Raw genomic sequence first — 27,110 nt, 5'->3', positions numbered from 1 at the left:
CTATACTTGCTAGCCCATCCCTTTCAAGTCATCTTTAAGACTTCCTTTCATTTTCTGTAAATTTTAGCTCCTGGTCCATTGTTAGGAGTGTAGTACAGAAACAGACCATCATAATTTTTTAGTGATTTCAATATCCATGCAGACAATTCTTTCAATATTTTGGTCACCTAGTTCTTTAGCTCCTCACCATAATGATCCTGTCTTCCAGGCTACCTCAGCAATGCTGCAGTCCCTCCCTAATCTCAAATTCAGAATCATCACTTATCACCATTTCCTTTTCTTCTAACTCCTCTAATACTGCATTTCCAACAATTCTCCAACCTCATTAAGACCTCCACAATTTGTTATTCCTATCACCTTTTTCACTGATCTTCACGCATTCCTTCCTATCTTCATTTCCTCCTATCTTGGAATTTCTTGGTCCATTACTACACACTTGTATGCACACTCATATGCATAAGCCCTCCCTTGCTTCTCTTCCACTTGATTATCCTTGCTTGACAAAACAAGATCTTGGCTAAATTTAGCTCCTCTCTCACATCTACAGAGCTGCACGTGACTAGAGAAGAACATAATCATATGGCCGAAACTCTCAACTGGGCTCCCTTACTGTTACCTGCCAATTCTACTACATTCCTTCTCTCTTCATACCTTTATACCTCTTCCCTCTAACCTGCAATATTACCTCCCCCTACTCACAGCCACTTTACTTCAAATTTTATTGAAAAAATAAAATTGGAAAAGAACCTTTTCATACTTACTCTCACTACAGAACTCCTAATCCATCTGGCTCTGTATCTATATGTTCTGCTTTCCCTCCTGTTTCAATTGATGATCAGTTTATGGACCTAAGGACAATCCATCACTTCTGCACTGAAGAACATCTCCTCCTCTTACATACCAAAGGACTTCACTCTTGCAATTGTCCTCTCTCTTTCCTGAAGGTTTCAGTTCTTCCCACAGATATTGGATCTTTCCCATGAGCATACATACAAACATGCTAACATGAATATAACCTTAAAAAACACTAAAACCAATAAAAATCCTCCTCTGTTTCTATCATCTCTCTTCTGTTACTACCCCATTTTTCTGCTTCCACTTAGGGCAAAACATCCTAAAAGAACTGTCTACATTTGCTCTCTCCAAATATAGTTGTCTATTATTTGCATCATGGCCTGCTCCTGAACTTCCCCTGGGCAGGATTTCATCTCCGCCACTCTGCTAAAATTGTTCTTGTGAAGGTCACCAATGACCTCCTAACTGTCAATGGTCCATATTTCTTGACCTGTTAGTGGCATCAGATATAGCTTCATGAACCTTCCTTCATGAAAGGGTTCATTCACTCAGTTTCTGGGACATCACTCCACTAGTTCTCTCCTCTCTTCTCTTGTTGCATGCTATCTCACACTCCTTTGCTGGATCATTCTCATCTAAACACTGGAGGGGACCGGGACTTAGTTCTATCAAATATCTTTTCTGCTCTCTATAGCTCCTAGCTTTCAGTCTGATGTACAAATTAATGACAATTAGATATTTTATCTAACCTGAATCTATGCCCTGAACTCCAGAATTGTGCATTCAGTGATCAACTCAGTATCTCCACTAAGCTGTCTTAGTGAGCACTTGTACAAACTTAGCAGTCTACTCACTCACTAAATCTTTAAACTCTTTTCAAAACATGTTTGGAATCGTATTACTACTCACCATTTCATCCGCTAATACCCATAGAGAAGCCCCCACCATGTCTGACCTGGACTTCTGTGGTTAACTCTCTCACTGCATATACTCTGGTTCCTTCCAGTGTATTCTCTTTAAAGCAGCCACAATGCCCCTTCAAAACCACAAGTAACCTCATTACCTCTCTGCTCAAAAACTTCCCCTGGCTTTCCACCTCATTCAAAAATACTTCCAAAATCCTTACAGTCTATGATGCCCAACCTGAACTGGTCCCTCTATGGGTCTATCTTTGACTACTATCCTCCTTGCTTACTTCTACTCAGTGACATGGTTCTCCTTGTTATTTCTTAAATATGCCAAGCATGCTTCTACCTCGGTCCCTTACACTCAATAGAATGACTTTCCCTTAGATAGCTGCATGACTTACTCCTCTAAGACTTCCAAAAATCTGTTTAAAAGGGTTTCTTTGATCATTCTATCTAGAACAGTAGCCCTCTATTGTAATTCTCCATCCCCTTACCCTGGTTTATTTTTCTTCATAGCATATATCATACCCATAACTTCTCATGTATAACATTATTCCATATACATTTAGTCATCAAATATTTGGGTGCTTACTATGTGTGAGACTGTTGTAAGGGCTGAGGATACTTTAGTAAAAAGAGGTCTTCTCTCCTGAGCTTGTATTATTGTGAGAGAAAACTAATCAAAGAAACTGTTTCTTTCACAATAACACAAACTGATAACAGTCTTACACATAGTAGGCACTCAAATATTTGAAGAATGAATGTAGGCTGAATGAATAATGTTGCATGAAAAGTATGGGGTTAAACCAAACCTGCAAGACTTTTGGCTATTAAACATGCATTCCAGGTCTCTCTTACGAATGTCAAGACTTTTAAAAAAGATATACATTAGGCCAAGATCCAGAGTTCTATCCCAACCTGAAACATCATCCTGCTTTACAGATGTATCATATGGATCACAAAGCCCAGACAAAAATGTAAATAAACTGGGAGAAACCCATCACTACTGCTGATTATAGTGATTTTTTTTTTTTTTTAAATTTGAAAGACAATCTTTAAATGACTATATTTAATAGCAAAGAGCAGGTAAACTCTAACCTATATAGAATCAAACATAACTCTTAAAATTTACCACCAAGTCCCTCCACACTACCCCACCCCAACACACACATATTTGTATTTTTTAACTACTAACTTGGTGGGATCTGCTCCTTTAAAGTAGGCATTAACAGATTCTGTAAGGGCGACTGCCACAGGTAAGGTGTCCTGATTTCCAAGGCTGACAGGGCTGGGACCTCGTGACACACCTAGAATACATACAATTCATTTGTTAAATCCTACCGAAAAACACTGATTAACTACCAAGACAAGTATATTCACAATGTTAGCTTGTCACAAATAACTCTATTGCTGGTATCAGTGATGCCCTAAATAAAATCTGGAGGTTAAAAACAGAGCCTAAAAGAATACAAAGGACAAAAAACAAAAAAAAACAACAACAAAGAAAAACATGTCACAATGACTTTTTCTATTAAATGTAATGACAGAGAAGGGTTGGGTTAAGGACTATCAGAAGGAAAGAGCCCTTCACCTGAAGAGCAAAAATTATTAACCCAAGGCTTCAAAATCAGACACTAAATTCTTTCAAGTTCTACCAATCACACCAGAGAATTGTACTGGATTTTTGATTTTATTATATGTAATTCTCTTTTACCTCTTCTTTCTCTAATACCTGTATTATATTCTCACATTACCTTGCCTCAATAAATGTGACTACAAACATTATTTTTTTATAACATTCCTGACATAAAGTTCACTCAGATATCTTCTGAGTAAAATCATAATGAAGCATAACATTTTATAAGCATAATAAAATATAAACAAAGTTAAAACTATGCATGTGTTCAAGTATTTTTTTTTTTAATGTAAACTAAGTATCTGGTTTACGTCATAAAAGAAAAATCCCTCAATAGTCCATGGCCTTTCTTTTTTTCCACAAATGTCCTCTTCCCATTTATGCCTTCATTTAATATATGTGATGAAATTTGTAAAAGTCAATAATTATAATTATTCGCTCTTATTTAAAAAATGAATAACCCAGGTCAACATATAGCTCTGAAATGTGAATGTATGCTTTTGTTATATAAATGCTGCACCATGCTCACAGTCATCAGATATTTTTTTTAGAGGTGATCACCTACATTAAGAGACTGAGTTACTTTTGGTATACCGAGAGGATTAATTCTGACAAAAATCAGTACTGGCTTTCTCCGTCTCACAACTAAACCTGAGATCCTACAAAGAGTAAGAAAGATCTTTTGTTGGCTTCAGAGGTCTGGAATATTTTGTGGTATTTGAGAATTTGAAGGAATTTTGACTTAGAAAGTTCTTCACAGTTAGAAAAATAGCTCAGTGATTAAAAATCCCTGGGAACAAGAATTGCTGCTCCTGCACAAATGGAAAAAGTAACCCCCCACCCAAACAGTACAACTTAAAATTTGAGGTGAAAATTAAAAACCCAATAATATAAAATTTTATTTACAAAATCACAATAGTTTTTACTAGCCACTAGTACGTGTCAGACACTTTGAAAACAGGCATGAAAAAAATGGTGCCTTAACTAATGATATTCTTTCTGCTTCTATTCTTTCTGCTTCTTTTTATAATCACTTTTTCTCTGGTTCCAATAGCTTTAGAGTTAAGACTTATTGATATTTCTCAATGTTAGGAGTAGAACAGAGATGGAAGATAATGCAAAAATATTGTATTTTTTAAACTATGGATCTGATGCTATAACCTGTGTAGTTACTAGATATAATTAGTACAAAATTGAGAGTTAAACTTTAAGAGTTAATCTTGATCTGAAACACCATACATTGCTGGAAAAGGAAAATTTAGATAACAAAGTATTTTAGATACACTTTAGGATCATTAGTTAACACATACACTTGCTTTTGATACAATACCTTGAGAAGTCTCACAGTGCTTTTCAATTTCAGAGAGTGTCCCAATCAAATTATCATCTTCTATCATATTTAAATAAAACAAAATATTGCAGGAAAAGAATACTTTCAAGAAACAATAGTCAAAAATTTACATCTAAATGAAGAGCTGAATAAGCATCACAATAAAGAAAAAAATTTTAGGTAGATTTTAAAGAAGGTTTGTTGTACAAAATCCACATACTTCCAACCTGCATCATCAGAGTCACCTACCTATTTGTAGTTCTGCTGCCCACAGTGGCTCAAACTAAAACCTTATGTACCAACTTAATCAAAATTAAAGTTTCCATCAGAAACAGAAAACCTTCTGAATAATCTAGATAATGGAAAATAACTAGAGCTAATTTTGGTTTAGACCACCTGCCTGATTTCTAATAGGACCCATCTATGTATTTTATGACTAAAATGTAAATTCTGCAAAAACAAAAATTAACAAAAACCACATATACAAACAAAAAATAAGAATACATTGCTGTTATAGCAAACAAAAAGACAAACTTATTAAATATATTGTGTTTACATCAAGTTAAAAGATGGGGAAAATGCTATGTTCACAAGGTATACAAAATAAGATGGTAACATCATGTTTGGGCATTTAGAAATCAAATCCTTTATGATCTCATTTTAGCCTATATTACTTACACCATTTTTACAAAGCCCATAGACACAAAATGAATTTCTTTGGGGTGAGCTCTGACAAATCAAGTTAGATAATAATTAAATCACCTTAATTGGGGATATGATTCTCAAACTTAGCATGCATCAGAATTACTTGGAAGGCATGTTCAAGCATTGCTATCCCCGCTCCCAGTGTTTGATTTAAAAGGTTCTATTTCTAATAAGTTTCCAGGTGATGCAGACAGATGCTGCAGACCAAAGGACCACACTTTGGGCAGTTCTGAATTAAGTTCAGTTAGTACAAATCAGTGATGTGCATTATCAAGGATAAATTCATCATTACTTAGAAGCAGCAGCAATGGGGACGGTTACAATTTTGATAAGTTGTTGCTCCTGAAACACAGCTGCTTTATGTGGCTTTGTGCTTTCTTTACTGCACTAACAGTGGGTGAGAAAGGTACTGTAACAAGAATCTACAGGAAAAACTGGATAAAGGCAATGAAAGAAAAAAATTCTTGAGCAAAATCTAAATGTAATACTGAACTTGTTCAGTGAGGTTTAGGTTTATATAGCTATGCCCTAATATCTACTTTTAAATCTTTATGACTTAAATTCTTATAGGAAAAAAAATTCATTGCAAGCATAAAACCTCTTATTTTTCAATGAATCAATTGTTTTTCAAATACAAACTTTCTTAAGAATGCAAGTATTGTGCATAGGAGAAAGGGCTGTATTATATTTTGCCTTCAACTACAGTAGTTATATTGGTCAGTAGTTTATTAATCTGATGCATTGTCTTTTTTTTTTTTCAATTACAGTTTATATTCAATGTTATTTATATTAGCCTCAGGTAAATTTGAGGCATTCTTAACAATGCTAACTATGGTTAAAATTCTCCTACTCAGATAATATAAACTGTGAATAAGAAAAGGAAAATGTGGCTAGTTTGATAATGCCAGGTGTGTTTGCAGAAAACCCAAATTTCCAATGTTAAATTCATCACCAGCCCATTAAACAAATAACAACAAAAAACCCTCCCTGATTATACTTTGGATGCTAACTTTCACACATAACAGATGGTAATCCCTTACCTACTGTTGGAGTGTTGGCAGCACTTAATGAAGCAGAAGATGAGATAGAGGAAGAACTTTCCGCTCGAGCTAAAGGAGCAGCAGGAGGTGGGCTGGTATTGGAAGTTACAGGTGGGCTGAACGGCCTGGGCTTAAAAACAAGAAGTTATTTATCAACATGGTAAAACAACCCCTCCTTTATCAGGAAAAGATGATTAGGTATCAGATAGGTTTCACTTTAATACATTAGACCGAACTTATGTGTTTCTTAAACCTCAAAGTTAGAGATGCCACAGGTCAGATAATTTTTGAGACCATATTAAAAGCTGAAAAGTTCACTTTTAAAATAATGCTGTCAAAAGAAATTTTGCACCTAATTTTCTGTATATCAAAAAGTATGGTTAAGACAGATTCTCAGAAGTTAAATGATTAAACAATATGAAGACTTTCCACACTTACTGCCAAACTGCTTCCCAAAAGGGTTATTGACTTTACTGCTTAAAAATACAATAAAATATTTCTTTGTACCCTTGCCAGCAATGAAAGGATGGGCCTTATGAGATGGAAAACATAGTTTTAATTTTCAGCCAATCTGATAAGATAAAAATAAAATAAGCATTCTCCCTTGTATGAGTTCTATATGTTAGCTTTGTCTGATTTAGTTTTGGGAGGACTTAGTTATTACCTGAACTTTCACTAATCCTTTATTTGCTGCAAATATTTTCTCCCTAAATACTGCTTGCCCTTTACTTTTGGTGTTTACAAATTCCCACATGTTCCTTTAGAATACATTTTAATGCTTCCTCTTTGAGAAAGTTAACACCATACAGAGGTTTGATAAAATCTTAATTCTGCTGTCTTCCCACTTTCTAATTTAACATAAAAACAAATATAAAAAACGATTTCAATTAATTTATCTTTCACCTTGGTGAATAAATTCTTTCCTTCCAAATTCCTAATTGTTCAATAACACATTAGCAATACTTCCTGAGGTGCTTCACTTTTTAAAATAAGGCATATTTAGCTTACTTAAAAATAACCTTTTCCTGTTTAAAAAAGAAACAAATACAGTATTTATTTAGTGCCTACTAGGTATCAGGCCATGGGTTAGGTACTACATACAAAGCAGTGAACGAGACATTGTTCCTGTCCTCAGTTATTTGAGGGACTTGAAAAATAAAAGGCAAAAACACACCAACCCTATAAACAATGATACACTAAAACTAGTCAACTCTTCACTGCATAAATATACATTTACAGATATAAACTTCTTTGAAAACTAGAAAACACCTCCCCGAACTGTTTTATTATTATAAACCCTCAACTGCACTTGACTATTTTTAAACTTAGTTACAGAGAATGATTTTTTGATGACTCATTACTATAAGAAACAGGTTGAAAAACTATAGCTAGGTGTAAAAATGTATGTGTACAGACTGGGATAGTGCAAGGTATAAAGCCAAATAAGAGTAAATTCAACAGCTGATTAGAAACTAACAAGCTTAGAAAAAGTCTTGAAATCAAATACTGTGGTCACATGTACCCTGTGATCAATATAATGAGGCTGCATTTTTACAATTTATAATTTAGAATGTGCCTTTTACAATTTTTAGGGAAAGGCAAAGACAGCTTTTTTCTCAAGTGGTTTTCTCTATTTTAGAATGTCACTGTCTAGGACAGTGGCCACTAGTACTTGAAATGTGGCAAGTCCAAATTTGAGACGAGTTGTAACTATAAAATACACAGTGAATTTTGAAGACTTAGCACACACACAGAAAGAATGTAAACACTCAATAATTTTCAAATTGTTATATGTTAAACTGATTTTTTTATATATGACATAAGATATGTTACACCGTTTTTACTTTTTTATGTGGCTACGAGAACATTTAAAATTATATATGTCACTTGCATTCGTTTTCTATTGGACAGCACTGCTTCAAAACAGTGTTTCTCAAACATTAGTAAGCATCGGAATCACCTGGAGGACCTGTTAAAACACAACTGCTGGACCACTCCCCAGGACTTCACATTTGTCTGGGGTGAAGCCAGATAAACTGAATTTCTACCAAGTTCCCAAAAGATGCTAACGCTGCTGGTCGGAGGACCACACTTGGAAGACCACTGCCCTAGACATGGAGCGGTTCTCTGCAGGGGTGTGGTTACAGACCTTCTGACAAAAGTGCACATACAAGCATGCAAGAAAAAGGGCACTCCGAGGTACAGCTGGAGAGAATTCAAATCAGCATTACCTTTCTGGTGGGCAATAATAGAGCAACAATCATCAAGAGCCTTAAAAATGTGCATGCCATTTAGTTCATTGATTTCTCTTTTTAAAATTTTTACTAAGGAAATAATGTCTGCAAAGACATAAACATAGGATATTCATTACAACACTGTTTATAATGGCAACTTGGAAATAAACTTAAATGTCAAAGAAATTTCTAAAAATTTTTGGAAATTTAATGCTGGCAACAGTGTAGAAGATGGAGCAGTTCCGCTATGCAGTCAATTCAATTGGCGCTCCCCGAAGCAAGTACTTAAGAGATTGGTCTCTAGAAGACTCTCAAGGCCAGGGCAGAGAGTGAAGGGTGATATGAAGGATTCAACTATAGAAGTCCCATTTTTACTTATTTAATAATTTAACAACGTAAAATTATTTGACAAAGAATTCTACCACTTTAAAGAAGTTTGAAAACTATGGAATAATTCATGATAAGACATTTCCAAAATATTTTCAAGTGAAGAACAAGTAAAAAATACGTAAGAAAAGACCTTTTCTTTAAAAAATATACACATACCATTCATAGTTTCTGAGCAATAATTTTCACTTGACAATGGGGAAAGAGTAGGTATACAAGTTTGATTGTGTAAAACATACTGTTCGTTCTTGTTTTATTATTTATTAATTATTATATTATTTTCCATATGAACAACTGTAAACCTACTTTTACCCCACCCTGAATTAACTTATTTAAGCATCACAACAACCTATTATCATTCTACCCATAAGGAAACTGAGATTCCAAATAAATAACCTACCTAATGTTGCTCAGGTCGTGGCTAATAAACTGGTGCTTTTAACAACTGTATTTTACTACCTACGAATACATAAGTACTTATGCATTCAAAAACTAATGAGCCTAGGCTGGGTGGTTCAGTTGGTTGGAGCATCATCCTATATATCAAAAGGTTGCAGGTTTGCCCTGGCTGGTGTAGCTCAGTGGATTGAGTGCCAGCGTATGAACCAAAAGGTTGCCAGTTCGAGTCCCAGTCAGGGCACATGCCTGGGTTGCAGGCCAGGTCCCCAGTTGGGGGCATGCGAGAGGCAACCAATCAATGTATCTCTCACACACCGATGTTTCTCTCTCCGTCTCTTTCTCTCTCCCTTCCCTTCTCTCTAAAGAATACATAAAATCTAAAAAAAAAAAAAAAAAGTTAAAAAAAAGGTTGTAGGTTTGATCCCTGGTCAGGGCACGTACAGGAGGCAACTGATCGATGTTTCTCTCTCTCTCTCTCTCAAATCAATAAACATTTATTCAGGTGAGGATTACAATATAATAATAAAATAATGAAGGATATATAAAAGTTAACAGTGGTTAATCTTTGGTAAAATATAGAAACATTTTTTATGTGTTTATGATCAAATTTCACAATATGATCATGTATTGCTTTTTGTAATCAGTAAACACCATGTTATTAAGATGTAATAATTTTTATAATGCTTAAATAATAACCATCTCTGCAGCTGGTAGTCTTTTGTTTCACTTTCACTAAGTCTGTTCACTGGGATAAGACGTAAGAGAAAGGTGTGAACAGGTAAACGCTTGGTGCTCAAGCCTTGTCATTTAGTCATGACACATTTTCTATGTACGCCATGATGGGCATTATGCAAAGTATTAAGGATATGAAATTGGCATAGCATAGTTCAGTAAGGGAAACACACACAAAGAATGGCTGGTGAGGGGTTGGGGGAGAGATACAATGTGATTTGTGCACTAAGAGAAATATAAGCAACGTATGGGTATATGGAAGAGAATGATTAAACCCACTGGGGGGAAGAGTCATGATCAAACAGGGCTTTGCTTGCGTGGTGATATTTAATAGGGTCTTAAAGAAAACTGAGGGGCATTTCAGATAGAGGAGGCATAATAAGACATGGTGTACAGAAGAGCATGATGTGTTTGGGGAACAGTGGGACGTTTCAAATGGCTGGAACTTAGGCTACAAAGAGGAGAAAGTTGGGCAGTGAAGTCTAGTAATGCAGGTTGTTGAGCAAGTTTGGGTGACGCAGTTAGTTTATCAAAAGCCTTGTACATGCAGCTAAAACATTCAACCACTGGATATGTCTATCAGGGGAAAAAGAAGATTAAGCTTGACTTTCAGAAATTTAATTCTGGCAATTAAATGGGCAATTAGTGTAAAAGATAAAAGCAAAGCAGAATAGATGAGAGGCAAGAAGACCGGTTTGGGAGAGCCTCACTCTGAACAGAACCCATAAAATTTTTCATTATCTGACAACTTTTGAAAGACCAATGCTTTTTTTTTTTTAACAGCAATATGTACAAGACAATTAAGTGATGTGAATTACAGTTTCCTTATATACAAAATAAAGAAAGCTGAACTAGATGTCTTCCAGGACTCTCCTGGCAGTACATTTCTAAGGCCAGGAACCACAACTTCCTTAATATTTGATTTTAAGCAAAATCACATAAAAATTGTTTCTCAACTGTGAAACAATGGGTACTGAATCCTTCTGAATAACATCTTGCACCACAGGTATGATAACAGGATAAGATGGGGGGGTGAAGAATGTGTTGTTTGGGAAAACTTTTCTATACTTTGAAGACTGAATAGAAAATTCCAAGCATTTAATTATAAAGGGACATATAGAAAGATATCACTTGCTTCTGAAATCAAAACAGTTATAATTAAAAAACAGAAATACCGGAGTACATACTATTTCATTAATCCCACTGAGTTTGCTGGAAGCAAGCTTCGGTCTGGAAGCAGGCCTTGGTGGTGGGACAATGGCGCCCACAGAAAGAGGAGTTGTGGGCCTGGCTGGTGGGGGGGAAATGTGAAGAGAAATGTTAGTATGTAGCAATCGTACATAAAACATTCTACTATAGAGGAACTGTTAGGATTCAAAGCTCATTTTTCAGAAATTAAAAAAAAATCAATATATGTATCTGGTGAAATACTAGGAATCTATCAATCAAGCATGCTTTTCTCAAAGCTACCAATATTATTCCTGGAAAAAAAAATCATTAAATGTTCAATAAAACTGACACACATAAGTTGTATTGCTGTTTAAATTATTTATACATATAAAAATTAAATCTGATAAATTAGCTGGTATAAATGAACAATTTAAGGCCTAAGGTCTTTTTAGCTTATTGCCCATATACCTACTTTACAGACAGTAATGTAAGACCAACCTTTGAACCACTACCTTCAAAACAGGAAGTTAAATTCTAAATAAAACACTTACCTTAATTAAAACTAATCTGACTTTTTTTGAACTACACTGTAACCTTTTTTGTGATAAAATAATTATCTTTGTTAAAAAATTTCCCTACATCATTCTAATTCATTTTTGGTAAGTGTTGAAAATAACATCTTAACTTTTCACTGTTCTTCACCACCAGTTGCAAATTTTGCAATTTTATAAATAAGAAGTACTAACCCTCAGTATTCCTAATTAAAAATAACTCATCACGGTAGAAATTAGTGAGTGGAATCCAAATGTCCATTATCAGAAGTCACATAATTCAGAGACTGAAGACTATATTATGGATGGAAATGTTATAAGTTTGCAGATGTGTAAAGTTAGAAGTACATAAATGGGCCTATGTATAACCATGGGGAAACAAGAGGTAGAGTTGAGGACCCTTGGTCAGCGATGGAGGGCTGGAGGCATGGAAAGAACATGGAGGTGGCAGGAAGCAGCCTGAAGAGCAAAGGCAGTCACACAGGAGTGACGCGGGGGGTTTGGAATCACTTAGAAAGCATACCATACGAAGGGAGAAAAGATGTAAACAACTTTCAGGTTGCGTAAAGAAAACAGCAGGTCGCAAGAAATCAAGTTTAGTTTCTGAGGCTGCTGCCCCTTCCCAGTCAGCAGCAGCCCTTCCCAGTCAGCAGTGGCCCCTTCCCGGTCAGCAGCTGCACTCCTGCCTTCAGCTACACACCAGAAGCAACACGCACCACCTGAGGACCATCTCTCCTCCCTGTGCTACAACACATTTACTTTAAAGATATGTTCATTATCAATGAGACCAGCACTGACCAATACTCAAGTTACTTCAACATTGTGAGAAAGCCTAACATAACATTTATACCTTCAACTTCATTAATCATTGATTAATCAAGTAGCCTCTCCAAACGGCATTTAGACTGACTCAAAACCAAGACTAGTAGAAGTGTTAAATTCAAATAATCAGAAATTGCTGTTTAGGGAAAGCTAATAAAACTGTTTATAAATGAATCTACTAATTATAAATTAACAATAAATGTATATATTATAAATGAATCTATGTGCATATGCCAATTAGGTACTGCTTTCAGAAGCCTTTGTAGGAGATTACTGTACTACAATTATCTACAAGCTTAAGTGTTTTAACTGGGTGGGTTTTTTTTTTTTTTTTTTTTGGTAGTAATGATGTTAACAGTGGAGTTCACGTCCAAGAAATGTCTATTAGATGCAATATATGAAGAAATAAAAAGTGGCTTGTAAAGTATAAAAACACAGGAGATACGAGCTAACCTATACCTGCCCTCTAATAATGCCTATGAAGAATAGATAAGGCATGTTTCCCACATCATTCTTTATCTGAACAAAGAAACATACTAATCTAGACTGCAGAAGCAATGATGATGATGCAGAAGAAAAATCAGCAGCATTGCTACCTTCTGTCATTAATTTTTCAGGACATGTGATATTATGGCAAAGGCCACTCTGATCCTCAGAGATGCAGCTTTCGGAAGATCTCTCATCAAAGCATGAGACCCAAAGGCATTTTCAGTTTTCCAATGCAGTCTCTTGAATGCTGTCTGAGTTCCACTGGAGAGATGAACTTGTAACAAGTTCATCAATAAAGGAGAGCCACTGATGTTGCGAACATGAAGCAAAAGGAAACTTATTTGTGCTCTCTGGTGGTGCTATTAATTATACTGTGTAACAATAATTATCTCTTTCAACATCACTAATATTCTCTGAAGGGCAAAATAATTTATGGCATTATTTTTCAGACTATATAGGAAGGTTAAAAATGCATACCAAAGTGAATTTTAAAACTAGCAAAAGGTTACCAAATATTTTATCATATCCTAGGTACTAAACATCAAATGACCACTGAATGAAAATACATCACTTTTTTTTTTACCTGAACTGAAAGTGATATGGGCTAAACATTCTTTAGATAGGTAGCGAGAGGAAAAGAGAACATTTTCTTGAAAATAGACTGTGCTAAGAAAATAGAGACAAAGGGTAGAGTTACAAATGTAATTAAAGCCTCTGTGATACCAATGTAAAAATTTTTTATTGAAAGGTTTGAAAAAATAATTCATAAAATAATATTAACAAAACTGAAAAACACTGCTTAGGACCCTCTTCATTCTAAATACAAAACACCACTCCGACATTCTTAGCAAACAAAAAAGAGACCTAAGAACAACTTCAGTTTTTCCTGTACAGTTTTACTTCCCTTATATAACCTGCTGGTAAGGTTATTTTTATAAAACTAATTAGTAGCAAATGCTCATTAAGAAAGGCTATAATGACACTTTTCTGAATATGTTCAACTATCTATTGACTACTACTTGCTGTTTTACAAGTATCAGATACAGATCACTTTCCCTTCAAAATTCTAAATTGTTTCAGATTAGGCTGCCTAAAATACAATTAAAAATTATTTTTAAAATATTAGTTTCTAAACAGTCTAATTTTAAATCCATGTTTATTTTATTATTAATAGTAAAATGTTTCAACAAGGCTTATTGTTTTGTTAATCTGCCAGAGCACAAAAGATTTTATTTAGAATTAGTAAGATCCAGGTCTGAATCTATGCTTCATCATTTCCTACTTATATGATCTTAAGAGAAGTTCCTGATCATCTGAGCTTTACATATATAAAATTAGGACAATAAAATTTCTTTCCCCATTTCTAAAATCCCCCAAGAAATTTGAAGATCAACTTTCTTGCTTTGAACAAGCAGTGGTTTTATTAAACATGACTTTTTGATGCCTGCTTTGAGTGTTGGCAAATGGGAATTTATATTTTGAAGATAAGAGAAACTTAACATACTCTTGCCAAAACTACAAAAAGCATTCATCCAGTCCTTTCAGACACTGCTTGGGAAGTGCTAAAAGCTTTCTGGAAAGCAGTTTGGCAATAAGTATCAATGAGTGTATCTTCTGACTCATAAATCTTATATTGATAAATTATTGTAAGGATATTATGAGACATGTGCACAAAATTTTTTATATTCATGAATATTCATAGTATTTGAAAATTAGATGCAACTTAAATATCCATCAAGAAAGCACTGGTTACATTAATGCACATCAATACAGCTGAATTTTGTCTATAAACAGTTAAGACTATTTGGGCATCAATATGGGAATGATGCTTAGAAATATATGTGTACAAATGAAAAAAACCTGTTGATGTTTGATAAGTTTTTATTGTTTAAGCCATAGGGTCTTTAAGCTAAGTTAACAAAACCAGTGTAAAATCACTTAGCTGGCAGTATGGTCAGAAGACAAGTTAAAAAAATATTCGGTTATTAAGTACAACAATAAGTAATGAATAAATCATTCAGAAAAAGTAACCTCTGAATTCCTTAGTTTAAAATATGTATGCAGCCCTGGTTGGTGTAGTTTAGTAGACTGAATGCTGGCCTGCGAACCGAAGGGTCGCCAGTTCAATTCCCAGTCAGAGCACATGCCTGGGTTGCAGGCCAGGTCCCCAGTTGGAGGTGTGTGAGAAGCAACCACACACTGATGTTTCTCTCCCTTTCTCCTTCCCTTCCCTTCTCTCTAAAAATAAATAAATAAAATATTTTAAAAATAAAATATATATGCAAGCATACATATATTTACCTGATGATGATGATGAAGTTAGTGAAGCTGAAGATGATGAATCAAGAGATGGTCCAAACAGAGGGTCCCAAGCAAGTAAATCACAGGTCCCTTTCCTTCCATAGTATTTTAAAAACAAGAATTTTAATAAGGAATATTTTACTAGTATAAAATCTAGTCACTTATTATTATTTCACAGAATTATAATAGCTCAACATATGATTAAAAAGTGTGATATTCTGTCAATGGAATACGTGAAGAAACTTGACAAATTTAACAAACCAATATTTGTGAACCGCTTTAGGCAGAACTCTACAATAACATTGTATGAAGGTGTCAGGAAGAGTATAGAGGATAAATCCTCACTTATTGCACCTTTTATATCATTAACAGCCCTAGAGGATGTCAGAATGGAAATAATGATTTCAGCTTCACAAATGAAAAAGAGCAGCACAGAGTCTCTAAATGAGCTGCCCCTAAGAACACACAGCTACTTAATTCTACAACAATTTCAGGTATTAAGCGATACGATATCAGATAGAAATTTTATAAGGGAATGCTTATTTTCCAAGAAAGAGGGTAAGTGATTATTTTTAAAGTACTTCTCATGTACACAAGTAAGCCCAAAAGCTTGATATAAACTGCAGGAGATGATGCAGGGCAGGATTTCTCCCCAGGTAACTCACTGCCTGAGTCCATAAGCAGTCTGGTGAAATACCTGGGTCACACATTCCTTTTCTATGAAATATAACCAAGACTATGGACAAAATCATCAAGGGGATCAACATTCTAGTTTCAAAAAATTCAACATGCTGTATAACCAAAAATTTTCCTCCACTGACCTCTTCATATCCACTGTACTAGTTACTCTCTGGATTCAACTCCTACGTCTTTTAATACAAACTTTTATATGAATATAATCTCTAGGATCTTGAAGCACCTGACCTTAGCCACCACCTCTTTTTTAAATTATTTTTTTCCAGCTTTATTGAGGTATGCTTGACAAATCAAAATTGTATGTATTTAAGTTATTAAAAAAGAAACTAAATCTCCATTAAAACAATATTTTAAAGCCATGGTCCCCAACCTTTTTGGCACCAGAAACTGGTTTTGTGGAAGACAATTTTCTACAGACTGGGGGGTGAGGAACGGGGAGAGACTTGAGGCAGAGCTCACACAATAATGTGAGCCAAATTTCACTTGCTAGCCTGCCACTCACCTCCTGCTGTGTGGCCTGGTTCCTAACAGGGGTTTGAGGAAACCTGTTTTAAAGTATCAAACTGCCATTATTTTTTAAAATATTTTTTCAAAATTTTAGAAAACAGGCCAACTAGATAATAAAAATATTACAATGATCTACAGGCACATATCTAGTTATCTCAACATGCACCTCCCTGAAAACACACAACATCTTGCATTAGAAAGCCTAGTTAGAATCACAACTGCATAAATGATCCCAAGTTTTAAAACATTCTACAACTTATCTTTAGAAATGGCAAATCAACTGAATACCATCACTATACTGAATTTGTGCCTAGCCTGGAAAGTATCAAATAATTTTAAACTATTCATTTATTAATTATCCATCAATTAAGCCTACTTTTACTCATGCAAAAACATTAAAAGAAAGTATTCTTACTGATAGCTACAGAAGTGAAAAAGAACCCATGCAACATTGGCTTAAAATAATTTTTCTTTTTAACAGCTGGCAACATGCCTTCTAGTCCTCTCCTTTTTCAACTTGACTGTATACTTCATTTTGAAACTCATGAAGTATAGAGTCTATTTTATAAGGTCACAGCCAAAATTGAAGGAAAAGAGTGAGAAAATTTCCATGAGAATAACCAGTTGAAATACAGACATGTATAAACTTGGGATACTATCATTTATTTAGAAGCAGTGAGGCCACCAAGGCCAAATCAGTTAAATGGATTTTTAAAAAAATATTATAAAAAAGAAATATTATCAAGTAAGAAATAATTAAAACCATGAAAAACTCCACAGGGAACCTGACAGCTTAAGAAATAGAATAATTCACAACACCCTACTGGAATTGAAACTGCAGAGATAATACAATTCTAGAAAACAGGGCAAAGGATACCTAAAATTTAAAGGTAGTGGGGAGGGAAGGAGAAAAAGGTAGAACAATGGGTCAGGGGAGAACAATGGGGGGAAAAAATGGGACAACTGTAATAGAACAACAATAAATTTAAAAAAATTTTTTAAAATAAAGGTGGAAAATAGGAATTTTAGGGCTATTCTGTGTAAAACTATCAAAATGCACATGATGTATAACACCGAGAGTAAACCCTAGTGTAAACTGTGGACCTTGGGTGATAATGATGTGTCAATGTAGGTTCATCGATTACAACAAATGTGCTACTTTGGTGGGGGAGGCTGAGCTTACGTGGGGCCAGAGAGTATACACAAAAACTCTAGGTTCCACTCAATTTTGCTGTGAACCTAAAATTGCTCTAAAAAATAAAGTACTTGTTTAAAAAATTTAAACACGGGACTTACTCATTGGATGCAGCAGATGGTTTCGATTTTGTTAACTCTTCACCTATTTAAAAATTATCTCATTACTATAAACAATTTAAAAATTCCGGAATTAATAACAAATATAATTTAAACAATTGTGAAGAAAAGAAAAATAAGTTTTTAACAAGTTTTCTATTATGCAGAATATTAAAATAGCTGAAATTCTGCTAAATCTTTATTTCTCCTAACATTTTCAGTGAGAAAAATCAACTAATCTCATATTTATTAAAATGAAATGGCTGTTCAAAGGAGAAAAATATGGGCTGCAACTTTAAAAATTAGGACAAATGTTTAAATACTTGTGCAAGTATCACTCAAGAATTTTAACTGATGAATCATGAAAGCATTTTTCAAATTCTAAGAATATTATTTGAAATTATTATACTGATTAAAAGTAATTACCAACTCTTGAAGGATCCTATTTTAAAAAATTAAAATTTGTATAACAACCTAGAGAAACAGTCTCTATAAGGTAGTCTCTTTGCTACCTTTTGCATTTGTAACATGAATCATTTCATAAGCAACTAGTACACAGGGCAAAGGCATCAGTAATGCAAAAGTCATAAGCAGTTTTCCCTGCACCTCAATGTTTTACATCATGAAGCAATAGCTGATGAACGCAAAATATTTCAACATAGGTAACTGCAATAAACTACAAGGAACACCACACTGTATGTGATGCCCATTCACACCACATTCTCCACTTGGCCCAGTTTAAAAGCCCTTCCCTCGAAGTGATTATTGTGCTGTGCTCTCCATCTTTTTGCATTTTGCCTTCATCTCTCTACGTCAATAACCCCTTTTATCTTCATTTTCTTTCATCTTCTATCAAGCTACTCACCATTTCTTTTTTAAAAATAAAATATTACTTTTTGTTTGATATTTATTATCAATTTAATGGGTATTTTTAATTGAGCTAGAATTTTTATTAGGATACTGAAGTTTTTATTATGCATTGTCTCCACAAAACTGTACGGTTTTTGAGTGTGCTGCCTCAACTATTTTTCCCACAAAGCTTTTTATTTTTATGGATGATTATGCATGAGATACTAACACCTCAAAATGCTTTTAATAATTAAATTGTTATACTAAAAACCATATAATAGAAGCCGCAATTGTGATATGACTTACAAGGGGGTAAAACTAAAGATTACTTATCTTATAAATGCCTTCCGGCACATGAGGCAAAGTTATGCCAATTAAATAGTTAACATTTTAAATCAGAAGCTGCTCTCTGGCTTTGCTGACTTCTAAAAAATGTTGTAGTCAGGTATTCAAGTTTAAGGTATAGCTCAAAGCTAAAAGAGAAAATATAAATAATCTGTTTTGTTATAAAATAATTATCCTTTTAGTCTGCTGTTGTTAAGGCTCATGATGAGAAAAGCCTATTTCTATAGCTACATATGTAAGGCTACAAGCTTAGCAAACTGCCTGATAAATTTGAATAGAAATAAGATAACCAACTTAAATGTCAAACTTACTAGACGAATTCTGATTCATCTGCACCTAAAACAGAAATGCGAAAACTAAGTGTTTGTAAAATGTTAATACTGGGAAGCTAAATCTTGAATTGTTTTTAGTAAATCTGCTCAATTGTGAACTGTATTTACATAAAAATATACACAGAAAACCTTTTTGTTTTATAGTTAAAAATACATGTACTTTTAACATTCAAGAAAATGTTTTTAAATATTAAACTATTAAATATCTAAAGCAACTTACTATGATAAGACTTGTTAATTTAAAATATTTAACACAGATATTTTAAAAATCAATGTTCAAACATTACAATTTTTTTTAAGGCTAATAGATAAAAATACAAAATCTTGCACTTACGGGGCTGTGTCTCTAGCAGTACATGGAAAAAGAAAAGAGACAGTGGTTTTTTTTAGAATTTAAAATATATTTCCCATTTTCTCTCACCAAAAAAATAAAATATTTCCAGCTCTAATAAATTGTCTATTCCCTTCTGAATTACACCTAAAATCTATACGCCTTAAAAAACATACATTGCTGAGGGCGTGGGAGATACTTAAGTTAGATAAGCAAACTGAACAACAAAATATACCCACGATATCCTCTGTTCACACCCAATATTAACAATTAAAAATTTTATGATTATTAATTTCCTGAGAATGAAATTAATACATGTTCAGTTTTTTTAACAAATATAAAAGAAGAGCATAAAAGATAAAATTTAAAACCATTAATGAGCTCCCCACCGAGATAAATGCTTATTAACATTTTGATGTATAGTCCTCTAGGCTTTTATTTATTTACATATTTTTTAAATTAGTTATACTCTTAGACAATAACAATTTTTAATGGTTTCACAACTTTCTATTTCATATATATACCATAATTTAACCTTGACATTAATCTTGATGTTAACTAGTAATGGTAGATTAAAACTTCACTTCAGAAATCTGTCTTTTTGGTGGAAAATATAATTCTAAAATTAAATTCTAAAACTGAATGGGAGAAAAAATCTTTTATCCAAACAAATACATACAGACTTCTTAAAATATATAATCAAATAACAATATGAAATGGTGAGGACTTTTATTCTCTATTATCAAGGAGAACAGGTTTAATATCAATTATGAACATGTACAGACATACCAAATATCATTCTAAGACAACTTCCCCAAGAGTTTAACATTTTTGAATTTAGACTATGATGTCAATGGAAAGATTATTTGTCTTCCTCAAAAGATATTAAGTATGACAAATTAGAACTGAGAAATTAATCACTATAACCAAGAATTCTTATCTTTCCCTTTTCTTCTATGTTAAGTATACAAAAAAGAATGTTATAGTGACAAAAAATACAAAGATATCATTTAATCTTTTAATTCATTTTTACAGAATTCCCTTCTACATAAATTTACAAAACATTGACAATAACTTTAAAATTTGACAAGGAAAAGATTAATACTGACAGTTCACAAAGTTCTGCGTGAGTCATACAGCACTATTTATAAAATACAACATAATGGCAGAAATAGATTTTCTACACTGTTGCTTCTTTTGCAATAGGCTTTAAAAAGCAAGCAAAACTAAGCCAAACTCACAAGTTCATTCAACTATATAAAATTATAAACTATACCTCAATAAAGCTGAATAAAAAAATATAGATATTTCCTCATCCAACATGCTTAACTATTGCTAAGTGATGTTTTACTTTTTATTATTCTGAAAATTAATCAGACTCAGGCAGACATGGTATTAAAAAAGAAAAAGACTTCTATATAAGACATACAAACTTGCTCATTCTCTTACTTACAGATATTGCTGGAGAGAGTGTTATATTTCCTATAGACATTTTTAATTCATCCAAGGAAGCCATTGTATGATGTGAGTTATTTGGATGCACAGGTTTGATTTCTATCCGATACTTCTTTGGTTCTTCATCTTCAGAATCAGAATCACTAGATGAGTAGAAATGGTTTTCTTTGGTATGTGAATATCAGTTAAAAAATTTAGTTTTTAAATTGTCTTAATGCACAACTAGTTTTTCACACATTTATAAAAAGTAACAAAAACCTTTCAGAGATAAGATGGACTTTTAACAGAAATACAACTACTAACTTTTGTTAATGAAAACATGTCAAATAAAGAATATGGAGTCATTTTATTATAATTAAAAATTTGAAGACTCTTCATTAAATAACAGTGTTTTAACTGTATTTATATGACAACATAATCCATAAGAATATTCGGGTGATAAAAGGATATCATTCTGATTTGCTTCTGGCTTTATACTATAGCCTTCTTCATCTACATCAGGAATGTTCTAGGGGAAGAAAAAGAAAACTACTGTAATGATGGCTCCAAATACAAATATATTATTAAATAGCAAAACAGCCTTCACTATTACTGAAGGGCTATATCATTTATCAAAAATTAACAGGCTAACAAAATCCTAACACTGAGGAAATAACGTATTTTAGTTACATAGCTTCAAATCACATTCCATTCTTCATAAGTCTGAAATAGAAAAGCATTGCAAAATAATACAGACAGAAGGAACACTGAAAGGAATAGAATAGGGGTTCAAGTAAAATGCCAGCAGTTCTGTGGATAACTAAATTTTCATCACAGTTTTCAAAGTAAAGAAAGCAGAAGACTGTGTGTATCTGGGGAAGGAAGGTGATGAAATCAGAGGACTGACAACTTAGGTAAAAAGAAGCAAATAAATATATATATTTATTTATACAAAAAATAGAAATAAAAGACTACTAAGAAAGTTATAACTACACTAAGATACTACTCTTTTACTCCTGAGACTGGCAAGAATTCAAAAGCTTGAAAATACCTCTGCTGGGCAAAGCTGTGGGGAAATGTACTCTTACACTTTGTTGGTATACAGTAGTCCCTCTCTATATCACGGTTCACTTATAGCAGCCTCACTGTATCACGGGATTTTTAAAAATATTATATTTAATTATTTACCGCGGATTTTTCGCTATATCGCGGGAATTTTGTGGTACTGCGCAGTAAATACTAAAATAAATGTAAGGTTCCTACTTCATGTATTTTCACCTATTGCAGGGGCATCTAGAACGTAATACCCGCAATAAGTGAGGGATCACTGTAAATACAAATGCAGGTCCTCGAATAAGGTTTTGTTATTACATTGATTAGATGCCACAGGAACTTAATTTTTGTTTATATCAATTTGTTAACTTATGGTAAAATGGTTTAGTTATACAGTTTCACTTAAAGTCACAGAGCCTATCAACAAGGTTAAGAACTTACTGCAGTACAATCCCTCCAGAGAGAAATTTACAGTATCTGACAAAAATACATGTTTACTCTTCCATCCAGGAATCCCATTTCACGGAAATTACCCTAAAGATACACGCCCAACAATTTTAAAATACATACACAACAAAATTACTCATTGAAGGTTATCTATAACTCAATTATGGGAAAGTACCTAAATATCTAAGCATAGTTGAATAAACTATGCTAGATACAAAAAACAGAGTATTATACAGCTATGAGAAAAGTTTTTATGATCTGATATGGAGTGAGATCCCAGAAATACAACTAGTTAAAAATAAAATGCAAAAGAACATATATATAATATCTTTTAAGAAAAATTGAAAACTAAAAAATATAGGCACATTTGCTTATCTTTGTGGAAAAAAAAAACACTAGAAGGATAAATCAAAATAAAGTTGGTCAGCTACAAGGCAGAGTGATGAAGTAGAAGGAATACAGAGGAAGGGACACTTCTCTAAGTATGCCCATGTAATCAGGTAAGAGAATATTTCTACTTTCAGAACACAGTATTTTCATTCTAATTTGCATCACAATGAGACTACTACTATTTTCAACATTTCTTATGTTTAGTCAACTAACCATTTTTGTTTTGAAAATTGCCTGTTTTTATTTAATGCCCCTTTCCTACTGGGTGTTTGCTTACCTTTCACACTGATCTCTATAAAAACTTTAAAATGGAAAATAATTAGCCCCTTGTTACATGTCTTGCAAATACTTTCTGCCAATTTATCTTTAGTTATTCAAATCTTCTATGAGATATTTTTTCTGATTTTATAAGTTTTTTATTTCTACACAAACTTATCAATCATTTCTCTTATATGGCATAAGAATTGTGTCCTCTTTAAAAGCCCTTTTCTAATTCCAGATAAGTACTGGCTACTTATCTAAATCAATTTTGACTACAAAGTTCCAAATTGGTTCATAATGATTATAGAATAGTATCAAATGAGCTGAGAGAATTAAAAATGTTTTATTTAGGGAGTATATATAAAATAAAACATGAAGTACTAAAGCAGTGGTTCTCAACCTTCCTAATGCTGCGACCCTTTAATACAGTTCCTCATGTTGTGGTGACCCCCAACCATAAAATTATTTTCGTTGCTACTTCATAACTGTAATTTTGCTACTGTTATGAATCGTAATGTAAACATCTGATATGCGGGATTTATTTTCATTGTTACAAGTTGAACATAATTAAAGCATAGCGATTAATCACAAAAACAATATGTAATTATATATGTTTTCCGATGGTCTTAGGCGATCCCTGTGAAAGGGTCATTCGACCCCCAAAGGGGTCGCGACCCACGGGTTGAGAACCGCTGTACTAAAGGATTTTATGCAATGTTGCAATCATGAAGCAAATGCCATACATAGTTAATTTGGAAATAAAATGCATGAGTACTAAAAGTAAATGCCAAACACATCTGCCGGCTTTTTCATTAATTAATAAACCAATGGTATCTTAACAGGCAAGTGGTAAGATAAATGCTTGAACTCCAAAAACACTGATGATCCTAGAGCTCATTAGGAGTCTATTTCATTATTTCCACTATAAATTTATTAACAAATCATAGTTTTCTTATTTTAAAGCTGAAATATGAAACAAGGTACTCGTTTTATATAAATACAAAACACAATGTTTCACAAAATACCCAGTTCTTATTTTGGTACATCATTATGCTGTAAAAGAGCGAATGCTTTTGGGCCAAAAGAAACAATAGCAATATAAGCAAAAACAATAAGCAAAGGAGATGAATAGCCTGACTACTACACTTGTTAACATGACCCAAATTTGAGGAGCAATCTGAAAATGTGTCTGTCTTACATACTACTTACACCATTCGGTAAATCTACTCTTCCTGATAACCACAGGGAGCTCCATTTGATATGTTCTTTAATTATATAGAAAGAATTATATTTAAGAAATAAAAAATTTTCTTTAAAACAAAATAAAAAGCACAGAAAAGTACTAACCATGGTTATTTTTTTTTTCTAAAATGACAATCTTTAAAACATAAATACATGAACAGATAAAGTACTATTTTTAATAGATCTAAGACTAAGTTAGTAAGAGCACCACATTTTAAAATAAAAGTATGCAGATCTGAGATCTGGCATATTTCCCAAGGAAAAGAAGGCACAATGGTGCTCTGGCACCATTACAATTTTAAAAGTAAAACATCGACTTGTCGAATGTAGTTAGAAACACTTCCTATTTAATAGGAAAGCATCTGGAAATATAAAGCCAGAAATGTGTCTGTAATATATAATTTTAATAATTTACAACAGCATGATTAGTATTCTTCTTGAAAAGATGTATAAACAACTCAACCCAAACATGTCGGGTATTTCCTAATGAAAATGGCTAGTTTAAATTGTTTATATCAAAGTAAAATCTACTTACAAGTGAATCTGCATCAGGGCATTCCCTATTAAAACAAACAAAGTATTAGTAACAGTCAACTATTAGAACTATCTGATAATAATGCTATTTTGAAAGTGTTCACCTTGGTATGTAAGCATAACTTTTATTTAAACTCTATAAAAATACTGAGATCATCTCATGAAGATTAAAATATGCCAAATGATTTTAAAATTCAAAAGAAAGTATTTCTGTGCACAGAGTACATGATAAAATAAAACAAGTATTTTTAAAACTACTTTCAATAGTACTTCTTTCTCATGAATACACACATGAATCAGTATCAAGGAAGCTGTCAGTCCTACAACGATTTTTAGTGACTTATTTCTTCAGGGAGAGAAAGTGTTAAAAAAAAAAAAAGTTTCCTTCAGAGAAGAAAGCCTGGCTTTAAAAAAGTCTATATTTATATTTATGGTAAATAACACTTATAAATAATTTTTAAAAACTTAAAAAAAAACCCTATACTTTCGAAACAGCAGTTTAAAGTGTAGTACTGTCTAGATCTAGAAGCTAGTCTATATAAAAATTAAAACCACCTTTAAAAAAAAAAGATTTTTTTCATTTTTAGAGAGACAGGAAGAAAGAGAAAGAAAGAAACACTGATGCGCCCTGACCGGGGACCAAGCCTGCAAACAAGGCATGTGCCCTGACCAGGAATCAAATCGGTGACCTTTTTAGCTTTGCAGAACGACTCCCAAGCAACTGAGCCACACCAGTCAGGGCAAAATCAAAACTACTTTTCTCCAAATTCGGTAAATGAGTAATTCGACTTCCATTTGGAATAGCTTTCTAGTTTAATGTAATATGTACTGTAGTTCAGAACTGGTATTTTATCATTTAACTGATAAATATGACTGGATATAAATTAGCAAAAACTTATTTTAAACGTAAAACTAAAAACATAAAAATCAACCTTCTCAATTAACCAAATAAAGACCTAAAAATGTGAAATTAAAGACAATGAAGCCATGAGGACTAAGGTTAGAATAATTTCTATGTATATACTCTAAAACAAATCCACAAACAAAAATTAAGAATGCATATTTAAAAGGCTTTTGGGTTAGTTACATATTCTTTGGCTTCAGAGAGACAATTCACATAAAATCAACATGTGGGTGGCGCTTTAACAGAGTGAAAATATAGGCTTCATGTTCACCTTAAGAACCAAATTAACAATAAAAAACACTAAATTAATATCTAGGATAAACAAGTAATCTCTACCCAAAGACTAAGCACAAACCCGGTAAATCTACAAAATAAAGAATTTTGTTACAGGAAAATAGAATGGAATAGACTGAAAAAGTGAAAAAAGAGTGAGACTACCACAGTGCTTTTAATCCAAACTGAAGCATCAAAGGGAGAAGTTAACTGCAAATCCCACAGACCTTTATATTGCTTAAAATCAGTTTTGAAAAATAGCTTCCTTAAACACCTATGTATAAACTGAGAAAATGTTCTACCAGAAAAGGCACTGTAATAATAAATTTAATCCCTCTACAAAATCATATCAATTAAGATGTTAGAACATTTCTACTTTCCACCTTTTTACGGAGACACAGTTTAAAAATAAAAGCAAGGGTAATAGTTCCAAACAGTTTATTCTCTGGCTTTAAGCCAGAATTCCTTAGTCTTTGTGTTAAAGCTCTCATCTGTTTGCCTTCACGGTGGGCTCCATGAGACCTGCAGATAATACCCCAGTAAGAGCACACTCTAAACAGGACCCCTCTTCCACAACTGCTGGCATTCCAAAAGCCTTCAGGCTATGAGAATAATTTTGCCAAGAGCCTTTGGCATTTTAACCAAAGTGAATTCTAACATTTTTTCTGCCAGAAAGTTTTGAAAGAAGGAAATTGTGGTGCAGTGATTTAATTAAGAATA

At 33.2% G+C, this 27,110-nt stretch overlaps 1 protein-coding gene across 1 annotated transcript in view; it reads right to left on the bottom strand.

The window, feature by feature from the left end:
• Positions 1–27,110, bottom strand: part of FCHO2 (FCH and mu domain containing endocytic adaptor 2) — a 111,175-nt gene that overhangs the window by 12,607 nt on the left and 71,458 nt on the right. Inside the window, exons 11-20 of the mRNA XM_090276373.1 lie at positions 25,215–25,239; positions 21,758–21,815; positions 21,306–21,481; positions 19,856–19,867; positions 19,501–19,525; positions 17,999–18,041; positions 15,500–15,594; positions 11,354–11,457; positions 6,415–6,544; positions 2,899–3,010 (exon numbers count right to left, since the gene is read on the bottom strand). Coding sequence (XP_090132499.1) covers positions 2,899–3,010; positions 6,415–6,544; positions 11,354–11,457; positions 15,500–15,594; positions 17,999–18,041; positions 19,501–19,525; positions 19,856–19,867; positions 21,306–21,481; positions 21,758–21,815; positions 25,215–25,239 — 780 coding nt within the window. The remainder of the gene's footprint in view (positions 1–2,898; positions 3,011–6,414; positions 6,545–11,353; positions 11,458–15,499; positions 15,595–17,998; positions 18,042–19,500; positions 19,526–19,855; positions 19,868–21,305; positions 21,482–21,757; positions 21,816–25,214; positions 25,240–27,110) is intronic.

Source organism: Furipterus horrens, unplaced genomic scaffold (genome assembly GCF_987537825.1).
Source record: "Furipterus horrens unplaced genomic scaffold, mFurHor1.1.pri manual_scaffold_5, whole genome shotgun sequence".
Classification (NCBI taxonomy): Eukaryota; Metazoa; Chordata; class Mammalia; order Chiroptera; family Furipteridae; genus Furipterus; species Furipterus horrens.
This window is presented reverse-complemented; position numbering and strand designations above follow the sequence as displayed.